An 18,264-nucleotide genomic window follows, 5' to 3' on the forward strand; every position below is an offset into this window, starting at 1 on the left:
CTATGTGAATGAGAATTCAAAGATGTCTGAAGCATAACCTTCACAAACCAAAGAATAATATTTAGGTACTAAGTAAAGATACATGTATAAAACTGCAGGGAAAGTTGTCAGTGATGACTGGCCCATTCCTACTAAAAACAGAAGAGGTACATCCCCCCCTGCCCCTTAATAAGGGGACCAGGTAAAAACAAGTAAAAAGTAAAATGCCAGACTAAAAGGAAGACTATGGTGAAGAATAAAAATGATTAAGAGTTTATAGCTCACAAGGAAAGATAGCTAGTTGTTGGGGTGGAGGGATGGCTAGAATTTAAGGATAGGTAATGATATTCCTTTTATAATCTTTCAAAATTTAAAAAATCTATTAAGTTCTAAATTTAGTGTCATCACTCTCATCTACCCTACTCTAATACTTAGATAACAAGCACAGAATAACAAAGCAGAAAAAGCACACTATTTGTCCAGAACTTACCTACCTGGCAACCTCCAATCCCTGCTTTGCAGTCAAACAGGGCAAAAATCCATACTCTAAAGCTCATACCCTTATACAAAACAGGCTCTCAGACATTTCTTGCTCTTAAACAACTGCAAACAGCTTGGCTATCTATCTAGTTTCACAAAAGATTAGAAGCAGCAAATAATATAAAGAGGAAGGTAGAGAAAGCAATTGTACTTGATTTCATTAAAAAGTGACAGCTAATACAGAAACAAGAAAATTGGCTATAAAAGTCAACAACTTCAAATATAGCCATCTCAAACCATTAAATGTAGAGAGCAAATAATCCTAAGGCATCACCAAACAATAACTATTTAAATGATGATCTGAGTCTGAAAAAAGACTATGTTAAGGTTCTGAACACTGTCCAGATACAATTTATTTAGGTAGATAAAACACTTTTTAAATCTCTCATAAGGCATAACTACTTTAAAAACAAAGTTGCATGTTTTAAATTGCAGAACTAAAAGCCCAGACCATATTTTTGGCTTTGCAAAACATAGGCAGCAGTAGGAAGAGAGGGACAAAACTTAAAAATCTCTGGATAACAAACATGTCCGCATGAAAAGCCGAAAAAAAATGATCAAAGAAAACTAAAGGGCAAGAAGACCTATGTTCTGAGTATTGGCTACGTCAGCTAATCCCTGTCGCCCTCTTCAACTTAACCTCTCAGAGTCTCAGTTTTTTCACCTGTAAAATGCAGATTCATCACCACCCACTACAAGGAGAAACAGGTACTTTAAAAAAAGTAATTAATTATCCAGAGAAGATGGGAATGAATGGTGAAGAGAAAGCCAGATGTTCTTAAACACATCTTGGAGTTTTTTTTTTTTTTTTAAAAAAAGCATGGCTAATCAGCAAGCTTAAAATGAAAACAGCCTAAAAATAACCATGAATCTTGTTTCACATCTTTACCCAAAGTCTTGATCATTATATTTAGGTGAAAAATTCTAGTTGTACCTTGCAAAATGGATCTAGTTCCTTCAACATTATTAGATCTCACTTTATATTTCTATCTTTAAATGAAAAGGAGGTGAGAGAACACTCACCTTGATTGAAAGTCTTCATTATCTGTGCTTGTCCGAGGACTTATGAGTAGATGACAAATTAAGGGAAAACAACTTTGGGCGGGGGGGAATAGGGTCTCACTCATCTTGGTATAATCCCTCAGCTTGCAAGCCTAACTGGCTCTTATCAGCCTGGCAGCCTCAAACTCTATCAGCTCTGCTAATCTGCTGCATCATCTCGCCCTGCTATTCCCCTTGCCCCCAGCCCAAGGGACTCTCTGTTCCCTTTCTCATGGTGGCAGAGCCAGAGGGACTCTAAATCCCTTCGTGGCATAAACAAACTGAGTCACCAAAGAAGTTTAAAAAATAATCAAGTCTCCCATTTCCACATTTTGTACATTTGAAAGGGTTAACTAGAAAGACCATTTAAAAAAGTAATAAGCCCTTAAGCATTGAGACCACATACTATAAGGATACAATTCTAAGTAAGACCAATATCAAAGCTTTCCATTACACTGATTAAAAACATCAATAAGATGAAAAGGATATTGTTTCTTCTCTTCCTTTCCTCCTGAACTGTCCCGTTTCTCTTTCTTTTCTATCTTTTCTTTATCATGCCTGGACTCCTATAACGAATGGTGGAATTAGTTGGGGAAGGGAAAACCATATATAAAAATCAGCTCAAAATCCCTTTTCATCACCCACCAGTCATAAATTTTTCTTCAAAGACTTATTTAATATGACACCAAAAGCAACAAAAGAAAAAACTGGACTTCATCAAAAGTAAAAACTTTCATGCATCAAAGAACACTATCAAGAAAGTGAAAAGACAATCCACAGAATAGGAGAAAATATTTGCATATCATATATCTCATAAGGGTCTAGTATCAAGACTAGGATTCTTACAACTAGGCAACAAAAAAGACAAACAATCCGATTAAAAAATGGCCAAATCATCTGAGTAGATTTCTTCAAAGAAGATATACAAATGGCCAACAAGCACACGAAAAGATGCTCAACGTCAGTAGTATTAAGAAAATGGAAAATCAAAACAACAGTGAAATACCACTTCACAGCCATTAGGATGGCTACAATAAAAAATAAATAAATAAAAATAACAAAACGAAAACAGAAAATAACAAGTGCTAGCAAGGATGTAGGAAAATTGGCACCCTCATACATTGCTGGTAGAAATGTAAACTGTGCAGCTACTGTGGAAAACAGTTTGGTGGTTCCTCAAAAAGCTAAACATAGCATTAGCATATAACCCAGATATTCCACTCCTGGGCATATACACAAGAGAATTGAAAACAGGTATTCAAACAAATACTTCGTAGCAGCACACAAATGTTCATAGCAGCACAATTCACAATAGACAAAAGGTGGAAAACAACACAAAAGTCCATCAACTAACAAATGATAAACAAATGTGGTATATTCTTATAATGGAATATTATTCAGCCATGAAAGAAATGAAGTTGATACATATAACACCATGAAGAATCTCACAAACATAACACTAAGTGAAAGAAGTCAAACACAAAAGGCCACATTATTATACAGTTCCATTTACATGAAATAGCCAGTTTTTTATAAGTTCATAGAGACAGAAAGCAGATTTGTAGTTGCCAGGGGCTAAAGGGAAGGGGGAAATGGGGAATGACTGCTTAATGAGTATGTGGTTTCTCTTTGAGGTAATGAAAATGTTCTGGCACTAGACAGAGATGATTGTAAAACACTGTAAATATAGTAAATGTCAATGAATAATACACTTTAAATGGTTAATTTTATGTTATGTAAGTTTTACCTCAATTTTTAAAATGCTTATTTAAAAGGAGTAGCCTTCCATTTTTAAAGCATACAGAATTTTTAAAACTATCACCTAATCAAAACTGCTTTTAAGAACTATGAATATATGGCATATATCTTGAATATATGCCATAATCATGCTTTGTTAACACTTTACACGTTAGTAATGACTTGCTGCTTTATGGCAGATACATGAGATGTATTCTGAGTATCATCCATTAGTATCTAAAAGAATGCACACTATATTTTAAAATCAAATATAAGTGTGAATATGTAAGTTTATTAGGAGAAAATGTTATAAAAACATGTTTAAAAAATCACAATAAAGACTTATAACAGTGTAATGATCAGGGAGAATAAATGTAATCTCAGGAATAAAGTGAAACTAAAAGAACTATTGGTGGAGAAAAAGAAAACCCAAAATAGAGGCTGAAACTCAATGAAAAGAAGTAGGGAGGAGTGGACTGGAGCGGAAAGGAATTTCAGAGAGAAACTAATTCTATCCTCCCAGTAATTTGGGACTGAACGGGCTCAAATTACCCAGATAACCTGCTCTTCCCCAATGCCTCTTCTTCCCACCCCCAAATAATTAACAAAAGACTATCTGACTACCAAAAAAACCCTCAATATTTGCTAAATTTTCTAGCAAGTGTTTTAAGAAAAAGTGTATTGTTCCTTTAGTTTTCCTAATTTACCTTTTTGCCACCGGAGGAGATTTTATCCATTTTTTCAGATTTAAATGAGTCGCCGCTTTTTTCTTTGCCTGAAGATTTTGACTTATTTTTTTCCTTGTCTTTCTCATTTGGATATGGAGACTCACATGGGCTTTCACTTTTGTGTTTTGAAACCCCCACTAAAATTATAAAAGAGAATCATGAACACCTTTTTCCAATTCTCTTTGATGATTGCTTGGAAAGTATTAATAAGTCTACCTACTTGTTCCATTTTCCTCTTTCCGCCTCTTGGTTAAGTCCGGTGGCACTTCTCGGTCATTGTTTGAGTGATCCTAGAATCAAGAATTGTGAACTACATTGATCAAGAGTTTTTGTTTTTGTTTTAAAGTATTACTTTTATAGAAGAAGTGCACAGCTAGCATTGGAGAATTATCTGTAGTGGTTTCACATACTTGGTAAAATGACATGAAAGATAAGCAGAGCTGGTAGAGATTATTAGGTTGGATCCTTACTAGTGTAGAAGATTCAAACACACTTTAGGGTGAAAATAACAGTTAAAACACTACATAACAGATTGCCATGCAACAAACTAGTACTTTCTAAAAGGGCAACAAACACACTACTGTACATTATAATGAGCTTTCCAAACTAGTTTTTAAAAAATTACAAACCCTTTTCCGTTCCTTCCTGTCCTTTTCATCTTTTTTTTCTCTTTCTCTGGATCTTTCCCTCGACTTGTCCAAATCTTTCTTGTCCATTTCTCTCTCCTTACTCTTGGACAGTGGTGGAGGAGTATGATTAATGTAGAGCTGTTAAATTAAGGCAATATTACTAAAGATTATTAGTTTTCCAGTATTGGCATCACTTGCTTGATTGTTTATTAATGAAAGACAATTGGTAGTAGACCCAAAGTCAAAACTGGTCAGCTGTCTGGATTATGAGAGGTAAAATAAAAGAGCATCGCACATATTATGCAAAGACTTCAATTCTTGACCTTATAAAAATTATCATTTAAACTTGATCAGTTCATTCCTGCCTTAACTAAGATTTTTATCAGTAAATTCACAAGCTACAGTTCCTTGTGTAGCTCTATTGTGAAGACTTATAACCACCATTATTACAAGAGTCCATATATGAAAAATAGTGACTGGACTTTCTCTACTGTAAAAAAAAATACAAACCTCTACACGATCATGGAACTTTTAAATAGTTTTACCATCCACTGATAAGCAATCGATGACAGTGAGCAAAAGTATAAAATAAAACCTAGCCATGAATTTACTACTAAGTCTTTTCTGCTTCAGTGTATACCATGGACACCACTATCCTAAATATTTTTATAAATGTAAAGGCTGCATATTTGCTACTTCTAAAAGCATTCCAATTTCTAAAATAATCAAGACTGACTGAAACCTCTCTTAATGGTTCTAAATAGCTCAGAAAGAAAGCCATATAGTCAGTTAAGGATGATGAAACAACTCGAAGACTAAAATAATGAACCCAAGTTTTCTTTTGCCTGTTCTTTCTCCAATGAAAGGTCTACAGGCAATAAAATAGTCAAATATTAAGGATATGCTAATTCTAAATAATTAAGAGGTAAAATTACTTATGCAAGTTGTAAATATGAAAATCCATTATAAAAGAAAATACTAAATAATCAGATACCCAATCTTAAGGCTTTTATAACTGTGCTACAAGCTTATGTTTAAAACATTAAAAGCATCAGGCAGCGGAATACTGAAATATAACTCATTATATAACTACACAATTCTAGATACACCTTAGAAATAAAAAGAATAGTGAGTCAAAAGTCAAATATTTTTGTACAAGAAAATCCCTTGGTATTCAAAGGAATACATGAAAAAAGATGACCATTGGTTTGAAAATTAACACTTATTTTTTAACACCACCAAATATTTTCAATTCAGTTGACTCAGAATTACTGCCATAACAATGCAGAAGTAGATTCTTTAAAATTTCAATGTTTAAAAGTTGATGATCAACTGAAATAGACAAAATGTTTATTAATAACAAAGAGCAAGAGAATGGGAAACAATCATAAAAGTGCTTGTCCAAAAGGTACTCTTGCTGGGTATAATGCCCTAAATGACCCTTTAAGATTATTATGAGATTTATTCACATCTATGCCAATGTTACTTATGAAACTGATGAGACAAAGGAAGTAATATATTTTTTGCAATACTCAAGACTTATCTTAGGGAAGTATTGCTTAATTCTTCCAATAAATTTTAAGTTTGTGACTACAAATAAACATGTACACACACACATACACACACCTCTCCATAAGAATGAAGTTTTTAAGTGTACCTAACTTGAATTCTGTATTACAAGGAATTGGGAAACCAAGACATTTTTAGTTTAGAAATGTACCCAATTCTATTCCTTTTTTCCTACCCTTCAAAGAACAGTTCTGATCAGAATACTCTTCTCCACAGAAACATATAATCTCCCATTGCCTATGGAATAAAATGCATATTCTTTAGCTTGGGTATTTTAAGCTCCTCACAATCTTTGCACAATTCTATCCTATTATGTAGTAACCCAATCAATGTACTCCAGGTAGGGGCTACCACTGCTCCCTAACACTCTGCACTTCCCAGCAGTTCTCTTCACCAGAACACTGCTCACTTTTATCTTAATCTCTTAAAAGGCCTACTTAGCTTTCAAAGACAGCTCAAAAGCCATCAACACTTCAACAGTTCCTCAACTCTGCAAATCACTTTCTGGTGAACCCTTGTATTATTTTATATTAACCTTTTTCTGTAGCAGGTATTTCCAATCAATTTCATGTCATTTACTTTTATCCATAACATAGTTTCCAGGATGGCAGGGGAGCTACTGTGCCGTTTCTACTTTTATACATTTCCCAGTGCCTTGTACACATAGTGAGTACTCAATACATGTTTGGCAAATAAAATTAAACTGATCTGCACGTAGCATTGTTGGTTCTTCTTTTTAAAATTTGATTTTGCTCTTGGCATTATTAGATTTTGGGTTTTATTTGCTCTTATTCTTGCCATTGAGATCATTAGACCCAAAAAAACCAATTTGACTGATTTTCAAAATCTATTTAAAAGACCATGGCCACACTGACTTTATTAAGGCTACAATATATAAAGATGGCCTTACATGTAGGCTTGAGTTTGGTTGTAAATCCTTGTTTTAAGATGAGATGATAAACAGAATTAAAAGCTGAATTTTATTTTGAGGTGGTTGCTGCTGCCCTCCTAAATTACCATGAAGCTTGGTTTAAAAGAGCATGCTCTTCACACTTTATCAAATGTAGCTGCTAGGACTGCTAGGTGAAAACACAAGTGACCAAAACTAGAAATATGCCAACCAAAAAGGTGAACTGATAGAAAAGATTTGGATATTGAGCTAGATTTTTCTCCTTTTAATGAATCCCACCTGAATTGCCAAGTTCATATATTACTTTAACCACAGATTGATTATAAAGTGAAAATAGTAACTAAATAAAGAAGAGGATCCCAGGGACAAAGTATAACTAAAAGATAAATAATTTTTTATGTATGAGTGACAAGATAACTTAAAAAAATAGACACATATCTTTCAAATCCTCTAAAAAGTAAAAGCTACCCCCAGAAACAGTGAGTTTATATACAGACCATTAATTTTAGAGATCACTCAAACTCCAGTAAATTTTTTTCTAAGACATTCGTATGCTATTAAACTTTCTGAGACACACAAAAAATCAACATCAACTACTACACAGACCAGTAAACTCTGGATGCTTTACCAAGTCCAAAGGCATGAGTTCATTTCATATATTTACTGAATAACTAGTCATATTGCCAGGTGCCATACTAAGCACTAAGGATCTGAAAAGTGGTATGAGTCACAATTTTTACACATGTATTCACATGCTGTTTTCAAAATTTTCTGATTGAATGTGGAATAAATCTATTGAATTTTAAATGCCCACAAAAATCACCATGTTTCTTTAAGGGAGGTGTGAAGACTGACCTTGAATCACTATAATTTAAAAAATAAGACAAATACACAAAAAGAGTTAATAACCCTTTCAACTACTGTTAAAATGGGTGCTAAGAATGAAGGAACCATAAATTTTTTTCCAAGTTTTTTCCCATTGTAGTAAGAACACTTGAGGAACCTTATTTTAAGTCCAAGTTTTGATACTAACAAGTTTTCAGTCTCTAATTTGTTAAAAAGACACTGCCAACCTGCCCTACCTACACCACAGTGCTGTGTATGTGATAAGTATGAAATAACATATGTTTATCTCATATGTTTTATTTTCAAAAGGCTTTCACAAACGTAAGGAACCATAATCTTCATCAATGATTATAGAAAATCAAGTTAACTATAACGGTAGGTTTCAAACTGCTTCAAAATATGTTTCAGGAAATAAATATTCACAAGGTAACATTGTTAGCCCATGAATTCAAAATAGCCCACACAAGCCATTGATGGTTAAGACTGACATATACAATCCCAAACTGGTTATGAAAACCTACTATACTGGAATACATATTTAATGTAGCCAATGAAAAGTTTTACTTTAAAATAAAGCATTCACAGCACAGCTGATTCTCTTTTGATTAATACAGTATATTCTAAAAACAATGCTACAATTTCAGGACAAAGGCACATTGGCTAATCTAAACTGTTAAAAATTAGTGCTTTACTTGCCCAATATCCACAGACATTTCATTATAAAGCTGTAGTTCTAAAAGCAGTTAGTACTGTCAACTGGCTTTGTTTCAAATTTCATTTTGTACTGGTCCACCAGTAAGAGTCATATTTAGCAGATATAAGAGGAGGCAAAGTAGAAAATCAAAGCGAAATAGTGTACAAATTTTATAATAATAACGACAAAATAACATGAACATTGGACAATTCAACTATAATAATGAAATGAATGAACTCTGTAATAAGATACACAAACTACACATTATTTTTAGTAGCAGAATACTCAAGAAAGTAGAGTAATAGGCAAGAATTAATACTGACATGTAAGCACAACCATCAAGTTGAGCATTCCCCTCCAGGAGAATGATTACTTCACGTTAACCATATTTCTTGATATTATGCTACAACTATCAAAAAGGTAGCTCAGCAGAGGCAATATAAAGACTTCTATGGATTGAGATGGGCTCAGTTTTTAGAACAGTTATGTGAATTCATCATATTACTTTTTTGGCCTTTTGGGTTATCTAAAAAAGTTAGAAAACAGCCTGATAGATTGTTTTGAAAAATTAAATAAGCCTACTCCCCCTAACAAACCAACAACTCCTTCCCCAAACCTTAACCTTATTTCCAGATTTTGAAGCATAAAAGGATAATGCATAACAGCAAGCAAGGAAGATTATAGAAATGTTGCCACATTACACACATTTTATAACAATTTCATTGAAAAGGACCATTGTCATCCACTGTTTCAGTTTGTGATAGGTATTTTTAAAGGTTATTCCACTAGTTTACTAAATTTACTAGGGTGAAGGTATCTACTAAATAAATGAAGTAAAGAATTTTTCTTTGTTTTACTTAGGCATGATGATTTTAAAAGACTCAAACCTTTGCTGAAGACTCCTTGAGTTCGATGAGATTGTCCTGTAGAAAATGAATGGAGATGACAGGTGAGCTGGCATAGTTCTCAGAACCCAGAGGAACTTTGGGAAGTATGGCTGTAACCTGGAAATAAACCAGCTACTTCTTGTGAGGATAAATCTCATGATGTCATTATTATATGAATATCAACAATAAAAAAACAAAAGCAAAACTATGTAATGGAATTGTAATGTTAAAAAAATTATATGTACTCAATGTAACAAAAATTCTCTGATTAGAATTTTAAAAAAAATTAACACTGTATTTAAGCGTTAGGTAATATTAAGAAGCTTAGGAAAGCAAAACATTTTTTCTCCACAAAAAGTTTAAAATAGTGGAGATCACTGTGGAAGAACAACATTGTCATATATTTTCATAGTTTTTTTTAATAGGGAGGCTTCAAATTTACTTTACTTGTGACTCTAACACAAATATACACATATTTTAACCTAGCCAGAAAACTCAGTGGCATTACATAAACAAGATAACAGAAAGTATTCTATAAAAGAGTAATTACTTTTTTGCAAAGTGCCTCTAATGGTGAATCTCATACCTCCCACAAAAAAAAGCACTTAAAAAAAAGAAAGAAAAGGAAATCAATTACAGTATTCCACCACAGTGCTCTTAACGAAGAATTAGTTAACTTACAGGTTTAAAAGTTCAACGTACTGCAAATTCAAAGATTCCATGAAATTAGATGACTTTAGAATTAAAATTAAATATGGAGCAAGGAATGGCTACCCTGAGTCTTCAAGAAGGCTACACCCACGATTTTGTGCTGCAGTTGAATGCCTGGGGTTTCTCTTTGCTGGGTGGTAGGATTGGATGCCACATCTGCTTTTATCGTAACGCAAGGTTCAACTTGTTGGGAACCCAATGGGTATAAACAAACCTCCAAGGGAAGATACAACAGAAGCTGCACGCTCACTGAATATACACAACTACAGGAGAACTGATCACCAAGGAGACTTTAAAATGGAACTCCTTTCAAGACTCCTTCTTAGAAGGCACACATCGGTATGATGCTCATCAAGAAGCATGATGAATTCAGAGGTATCTTGTTTATCCTGTATCATCCAGGAAGTCTTCAGTGCTATATATTCTTCAATATTTATGCTGAAAAATAGGCTTCATTCTGCTGAAAAGATTCATTTGCTTGTAGCTACCATTGCACTCCAAAAAAGACTGCTTAAAGCAGTGAGGCACTTCTGGGTAAAATTTCTCTTGCACTTTGAAATGCTACAAAATTAGTGCTAGGTCCTTGAAGTTGTAATATTTTTATAATAAAAATACTCAATAGGAAAAAATATCAGTCAACCAATATGTAAAAATTTCATTTTCTAAAGCAATATAAAACCTCCAGTGGCTCCAGTGAATACTTGGCACAAGACTTGAAGGAAGTCAGGACACGTATTCCAAACAGGTGAGCCTAACATGGACGCTGCCTTCCTCAGGCTATACTAACCTTTACTGTTGAGGAATGTGATGGAGAAGGGTGGGTATCAATTTTACGACGTTTCTGTTCTGTTGGGACAAAAAGAAATAGTCACGATATGGTATATTTTCACTTTTTCCAAACACTTTTAAAAAATCACCAACTTCTAAGGTTACCAAGTCTTAGCTCTCCCTAGAAAAGTCCCTAGATAACTTGCAAAAACAATAAGACAAAAAGCAACTTTATATTACAACAATCAAAAACAAATACAAAGGAAGACAAACTTGCCCCTTTCAGGCTCTGCAATATCTGATCGGGGAACAGGTGACTTCAAGGACCCAGAAACTGGTGTTTTCTCTCCTCCTTTAACATTTTCCTTTGATTTCATTTCCTTTGCTATATCTCTTTCTCTGGATGGTTCCTTCTCCCTTTCCTTTTCTTGTGTCGACTTTGATTCTACGTTGGGTACAGTGGTCTTGAATTTCTCATCTTTAGCCTTTTCTTCCTTCTTGAATTTTTCTTTCTCTTTGTCAGACTTAGGTGTTCTTTCCTTCGTTTCTCTTGCTTTTTCATCTTTATTTGGTCGTTCTTCCTTCGGTTTTTCTTTACCATCTTTACCAAGTACTCTGGCCTCTGGAGTAGTAGCTGGAGTCTTTTCTTTTTTCTCTTTTTCTTTCTCTTTCCCTTTTTCTTTGTCATTTTCTTTAACAGTTTTGCTGCTTAAGAATAAAAACATCAGATTTTAAGACAAATGGTCATAAAATATATTCAATATATTATAAATCATAAACAGTTTCTTACTGGCTTCAAAATTCCAGAACTAAGAGGAGCCCTTTGAAAACTAAAGGACAACTTTAAGACCAGTAAAAAGGAAGCACTTCCTTATCCAGTAAATAATAACCACATTCACAAAGAGTAGATTATGAAGAGTGATTAGAGTGATATCAGACCTTTTTGTATATGTTCATAACCTTTCGATTACAAAGTAACAACCAAAAACTTTCCCTTAAGCCAACTAAGGGTGTTACTATCAGGAACTGGATTACTTGGCTGGATGGATCACTGGTCTAACTCAGTATAGGCTTTTCTTATATTAATTATCCTTACACAGACTTTCCACAGCAAACACTCAGTACTAAAAAAAATTTTAACTTCACTCCCCTGCATATTCCAACAAAGGAAATAAAGTCAGCCTCAGTATTATAAAAAACATGAGGATGGCAAACACATTATCAAAATAGTGGTATATACAAAATTTCTAAGTCCAAAATAAATGACTTTCATAGTAGTCAACTATCACTCTTTCATTCACGTCTACTGAGGCTAATCACATTAGAAATCAGGATTTTGACATACAGCACAGTGTTCCTACCTGTTAGAGCCACTATTTCCATTGCTTGAATTCCCTTTCGGTGTGGCATTAGAAGCTTTATTAACAGCTTTCACACCACACTGAGATCTCTCCCTTGATTTATCTGAAATAAAGGTAAGGTTTTATTTGACAAGCCCCTAGATATAAATAAACTACAATTTTATAGCAAAATCATTAGAGACAAAAGCAAGAAAAGGCTGATTATGTCTTAAGTTATATACTCCTACTTAGGGAATTAAAAAGGATTACTAATCAAGCATTTTACTTGTCATGTGATACAGAATATTTTAAACACTTTTGAAATAAAATGTATTATTTATAAATTTCTACAAATAAGCATACCAGTCTCCTCAGTACTGCTTTCGTCTGATTTAGATGCACTTCCTATCGATGAAGAAGAAGGCCCACCACCAGGCCCATTTTGTACACTGGCAACTGCATTCCTCGGAGGGGGGTCTTTGTGATGAAACTCATTTTCAGGTATCATGTATGACTTTCTACTTTTCAACTGCCCAGAGTAGCTGAAAGTCGCACAAAGTGTTTAAATATACAAATACAAATCAAAAAGCACAAACATGGGGTTTAAAAGAATAAAATTAGCAAGTTATTCACTCTGCTACTTGGTTTCAGAGAATGAAAAGTATTAATTTTCAGAAAATTCCTGAAGGTCTTTACTAAGAGCCCTAGATCATTTCTTAAAAACGAAAATTTCAATGTATACTAATCCTTCAACTAAAGTGCCTTTTTTTCACTACTGAAGATCTGCTAACTGATGATAAAATTACATTTCCTCCAAATCTAGACATATTATATGACTTTTGTAACTATCATCCAGTATAGACCGGAAGCTGATAATCAGAAGTGACAACTCTCACCAGCCTGTGGGAACATGATCGCATAATCTCCCATAATCTCCTGAAGTAAAGCAGAAGATAAACTTCAACACTGTAAAACATTTTAAAGTCTTCAGAATCCTTCTGTAATCTAGTCTCATAAATCACATTAAAGTATAATTTGTGTTACCCCATAGCCAATGCATATAGATCTGGCCTCTTCTCTTTTTCCTCTTGGCAGATTTTATGCACTCTTCTTTCCAAAGCCTGACCAAGATTCAAAACTTTTGGGTACCAAGGAAGTATTTTTGTTAGCACAATCAAGATATTCCTGATGTGAGTATATTCGCCTGTTTCAAGGCAATGTACCGATGCCTACAACAAACATTTTAAGATCTGTTACTATAAAAGGATAATTATGAAGAGAAAAAAACACCTTTAAGAAATACAATTTTTTTCTTACCTTGGTTAGTTTGTAATGCCATTTATGTACAACATGTCGAAAATTTTCATAATCTAACTGATCAGCTTTATTTCCACCATCAAATCCAGTTGCCCGTAATATAGTAAGAAATCCTGGATAATTCCCACATTCCTACAGGGGGAAAAAAAAAAGTCTGTCACTTTTAAAGAAAAATTCTGTCCTCCAAAATAGCAAAAGCTGAAACCTAAGTAGACTACATTAATGATTCCATGTGAAAACATGTATATTTGAATGATAGGTAGTTTTCACAGAAATATTCAGCTTACTCGATGGTATTAATTTGGAATGTCAGTTTGAGACAGGATTTTAAAAAAAATAGAGCATTTTAAAAATAACGAATGAATTATGCTTAAATTTTAAACACTGTTTTATAATTGAGCCTTAAACTCAGCTTCCCTTTTAAAACTGAACAACCCAAAGATTACCGGAAGTGGTCATTGTATAGATGGGTAAAATATAAGACTATTTGTTAGTCATACCTTTTCATATGTGGCTCTATCACTGTGCCACCTGGTCACAGTCTCTAACATGCAGCATAGGAATCTCCCATATCGACTAGCTTCATTTTCAGTACAGCTTGCAACTGTGTAAATTATATCAGAGAAAACCTACAGAAAACAATGTGTGAAAAATAAAAACAAATCAAGGTCAAAATTAGTTCAAAATATTAAAAGATTATGCAACAGCAAATCATAATAAACAGGTAAGTTTAGTCAAAGCACATCTTCCCCTTTTATATTCACAATTCCAGAGACCTTTAAAATGTTTGGCTTTTGTGAGGAAATAGTCCATTCATAAAGCAACAATAACAAAAAAAAAGCACTTTTATAAAAAAAAAGAAAGCTCATCTACAATGACAGAAGAAAAAACTATCATGATTATTACATTATAACTTCTTTTAAGAAAGACTTAGCCATAAATATTACTGGGGTTAAGGTGATAGTAAGCAGAGGCGAAGATGACAGAAACTAGAAATAGGCAGCTGACAGGCTGTAACATATATGACACTTTTAAACCACAAATGCAGTAATTTATTATTAAGAAAAAAAGCCAGATATAAAAATCTGTCAATGTGGCCATCTTGAAAAGCATCCCTGCTTTTATATATGTGCAAAAGTGTTAAGGGTTTTTCGTTGTTTTTTTGAGGGGGTGAAAGTTAAGAATGGAAAAGAGTTCTGCCTATTATGACAAACATATAAACCAGAATGCTGAGTTAACAGATTAACTAGGGGTGCTTATTATGTATCAGGCACTATTCAAAGTGCTTTTATGTGTATTGACTCACGTAATCCTCACAACAATCTTATGAAGCAGATACTATTATCCCATTTTACAGATAGAAAACTGAGGCACAGAGAGGTTAAAAAAAACTTGCCAAAGATCATATAGCTAGAAAGTAGCAGAGTTAGGATTCAAGTTCAGGCACTTGGCTCTCGAGTTCATGCTTTTAACCACACACACAATAATACCTCTATAGACTAAAATCTTTAGCTATCTTTGTGTGAGACTTTGTTTTTAAAGGTTGCAAAAAAAAGAACTTACTCGATCATAGCAAAGAAGTGTGGAAAAATTTGGAGTTTTCTGTTGATGTACCAATTCAACAAAACGAGCACAGTAAACAGCATCAATTGCTGAAAAAATACATCGAGGAAATATACACAGCTGTAGAAATTTTGTGATGGTCTCATTTTTGGTAGATTCTAAAAATAAGGGAAGAATATATTAAGTGGTAAACTTCTTCCTCAAGTGCCTCAAGGTCACTAAACATGACAACATAAACTTTAGTGTAGAGAATGCTATAAAACCAAACTATTTATAGTTTGTAACCAAAAGGTCATGCCTGGGATAAGACTTTCATTTTCACTCTGTGGACATTTTTCTACCTATAATTTCTCCAGAAATATGATTTTATAATGATAAGCTGCCAATATTGTAGTTAAAGTTAATTTTACCAGCAAATTAAATCAGTTCCTTCAGTGAACTTGTGAAGTCAACTCTGCATTAATGAATAGAATGGGATAGTAAACACTGAATTGAAATACAAACACAATACACTTCAACACCTCCAAAGTTACAAAGGTTTGCTTCTGTAATGTAGCAGTAGCAAGAATTTAACAATTTCAGCAACATACTTGCTAAAAGCCAGTTGTCCTTTTCCAGTTTCAGTCTCTGTAGAACTCGCTGTACATGTTCCATCTGTTTCTTTTCTTCTTCAAGAAGTTTGTCCTGAAGGGCAGTACATCGCTCCTTCTCTTTTTTCTTTTTATTTGGAGGCTACAAAGTATAAGTTAGATACTTTTCTAACTACAGGCACATTACTTCCTCTTCTTTTAATTAAAAAATTCAGAGATAGATGCTGGTATTTTATACTAACTAATTCAACAGGGATGTTCAGGAGTCCACACGGATGTGCTTTCACCTCCATTCAACAAATCCAAGACAAAATCAGTCTTTGTACACTATCAAAACATGCTACCTTCTCAACACTGGTACTTTTAGTCTGAGGCATGGAGTCATCTTTGATCCTTCCTTCTCCATTCCAATATTCCAATTGCTTGCTAATCTTTTGCATTCCCACTACTTCCACCATAGCCTATGCTCTCAGTACTTCATAATGAATTACCCAAAAAGCCACCTAGCTGGTCTCCAGCCTAATGCCAGTCTCTTCTTCGTATCCCTCATACCACTGTCACAAATAATCTTTCTAAAGTACCATTTTTTTTTACCATTATCACTTCCCTGTTCAAGAATCTAAAATAGCTGTCAATTTTATCAAGCTTTCTTTTCTAACTTTAACCACTCTACATCATCTGACCACATTTTAACCATTCAAATTTATCATTAAGCCCATTGAGTAAAGTAAAAGTGGTCTCTTTAGACTACTTCATACCTTTGGGAAAGCTCTAGAGTGGCCAATTTGCCACCACATTTCCACAATCTACCCAGTTCAAGACTCACCTCTTTAATAAAGCTTTCCCCTAAAGAATTCTCATTCTGCAAACATCTATTGCCCTTGCAATTGGAGTTACATGGATCATTTTAAGTTGCTAACATAGCCTTCAGTAGAAAAGCAAACACAAATATCTTTTGATTGATCATAACCTCCATGCCCTCACCATGCCCTTGCCCTCACCAATTGAGAGCTCACCTCTAATCCCACTCAAAAAATATTGCATAAGAAGATAGGAACCTGAGCTAGCACAATTCCAAAGTATGGCTAATGTTGAGTTAAGACCATGAAGTTACTGTATTTGTGCTACTAGAACAAAAACCTACCATTTCCTGATTGTCATCAATTGCTTTCATCTGGACTTTAAGTTTATTGACTTCCCGTTCATAGCTGGTATGTGGAACTGCAAGGTCATACATTGTCAACGACCAGAATGTAGCATAGAATTGAGGGCTGATGTCATCCCAGACCTTGGAAACATGTAAGGAAACCACTGCTTCATGGACAGGAGCCATCACCATTTCACATGATGTAATGTACTTATGAACTTTATGTTGCTGTTTACTTCCCTTCTCTGATTTTTTAAGTTCATCATACTTTGACTGGAGATAAAAAGTAAAAACACACACATACAACATAATTCATAGCACTGATTTTCATAATGTAAAAACATAGGTTCCCTTTTCAAGAATCAAAAGATGAGCAAACAAAACTGTTGTAGGGATTCTAATTTCTTACCAAGAACATTTCTTTTAAGATGAATCATCCCTGGAAGCTGTTTCAATATAGTCCTGTGTGCTCACTAGGTAAGAGCTTTTCAGAATATTTTTATTGCATCTGACCTGTTGAGTAACTGAAGAGACTATGTGGGGCCCCTGTCCTTTTCCCCCTCTCAAGGATTGAACATGTAGGGTTTCCACCCCCGCTTTTGAGAGGAACTAACTTTTGAGAGGAACTCCTGCTTTTTAAAGGAACCAAGCAGGAGTTCCCATCGTGGCTCAGTGGTTAACGAATCTGACTAGGAACCATGAGGTTACAGGTTTGATCCCTGGCCTTGCTCAGTGGGTTAAGGATCCGGTGCTGCTGTGAGCTTTGGTGTAGGTTGCAGACATGGCTCAGATCCCACGTTGCTGTGGCTCTAGTATAGGCCAGAGGCTATGGCCCTGATTCGACCCCTAGCCTGGGAACCTCCATATGCCGTGAGAGCAGCCCAAGAAATGGCAAAAAGATAAAATAAATAAATAAATAAATAAAAGAACCAAGCAGAGGGTCTTAACACTAGTAAAGAGGCAGAATGGAACTAGTAACAGCCAAGACAGAATGTTTTATCACTGCATGTAGCCCTTATCAGCTGTTACAATTTGTCAATTAAGAAGCTGGATCAGGGAGTTCCCACTGCAGATCACCAGGTTAAGAACCTGACTAGTATCCATGAGAACGTGGGTTTGATCTCTGGCCTTGCTCAGTGGGTTAAGGATCCGGCATTGCCGTGGCTGTGGCTTAGGCTGCAGCTCCGATTTGACCCCTAGCCTGGGAACTCCCATATGCCACTGGAGCAGCCCTAAAAAGCAAAAAAATAATAAAAAGCTGGATCAGG

At 34.6% G+C, this 18,264-nt stretch overlaps 1 protein-coding gene across 29 annotated transcripts in view; it reads right to left on the minus strand.

The window, feature by feature from the left end:
• THOC2 (THO complex 2) overlaps window positions 1–18,264 on the minus strand; it is a 113,655-nt gene that overhangs the window by 7,753 nt on the left and 87,638 nt on the right. For 4 of the 29 annotated variants that reach the window (XM_021080469.1, XM_021080467.1, XM_013986397.2 and 1 more), the window contains exons 23-38: window positions 16,994–17,269; window positions 15,850–15,991; window positions 15,260–15,417; window positions 14,197–14,325; window positions 13,697–13,828; window positions 13,424–13,608; window positions 12,743–12,921; window positions 12,401–12,503; window positions 11,317–11,747; window positions 11,059–11,117; window positions 9,561–9,596; window positions 4,655–4,792; window positions 4,246–4,315; window positions 4,005–4,162; window positions 2,050–2,126; window positions 1,543–1,588 (exon numbers count right to left, since the gene is read on the minus strand). In XM_021080469.1, coding sequence (XP_020936128.1) covers window positions 1,561–1,588; window positions 2,050–2,126; window positions 4,005–4,162; window positions 4,246–4,315; window positions 4,655–4,792; window positions 9,561–9,596; window positions 11,059–11,117; window positions 11,317–11,747; window positions 12,401–12,503; window positions 12,743–12,921; window positions 13,424–13,608; window positions 13,697–13,828; window positions 14,197–14,325; window positions 15,260–15,417; window positions 15,850–15,991; window positions 16,994–17,269 — 2,301 coding nt within the window. In that variant the 3' untranslated portion in view covers window positions 1,543–1,560. Of the gene's footprint in view, window positions 1–1,542; window positions 1,589–1,977; window positions 2,127–4,004; window positions 4,163–4,245; window positions 4,316–4,654; window positions 4,793–9,560; window positions 11,118–11,316; window positions 11,748–12,400; window positions 12,504–12,742; window positions 12,922–13,423; window positions 13,609–13,696; window positions 13,829–14,196; window positions 14,326–15,259; window positions 15,418–15,849; window positions 15,992–16,993; window positions 17,270–18,264 lie in introns of those variants that run through there. The other 25 variants (XR_002340775.1, XR_001302706.2, XR_001302704.2 and 22 more) reach the window with 14 other exon arrangements.

The sequence above is a fragment of the Sus scrofa genome, chromosome X (assembly GCF_000003025.6).
Source record: "Sus scrofa isolate TJ Tabasco breed Duroc chromosome X, Sscrofa11.1, whole genome shotgun sequence".
Classification (NCBI taxonomy): Eukaryota; Metazoa; Chordata; class Mammalia; order Artiodactyla; family Suidae; genus Sus; species Sus scrofa.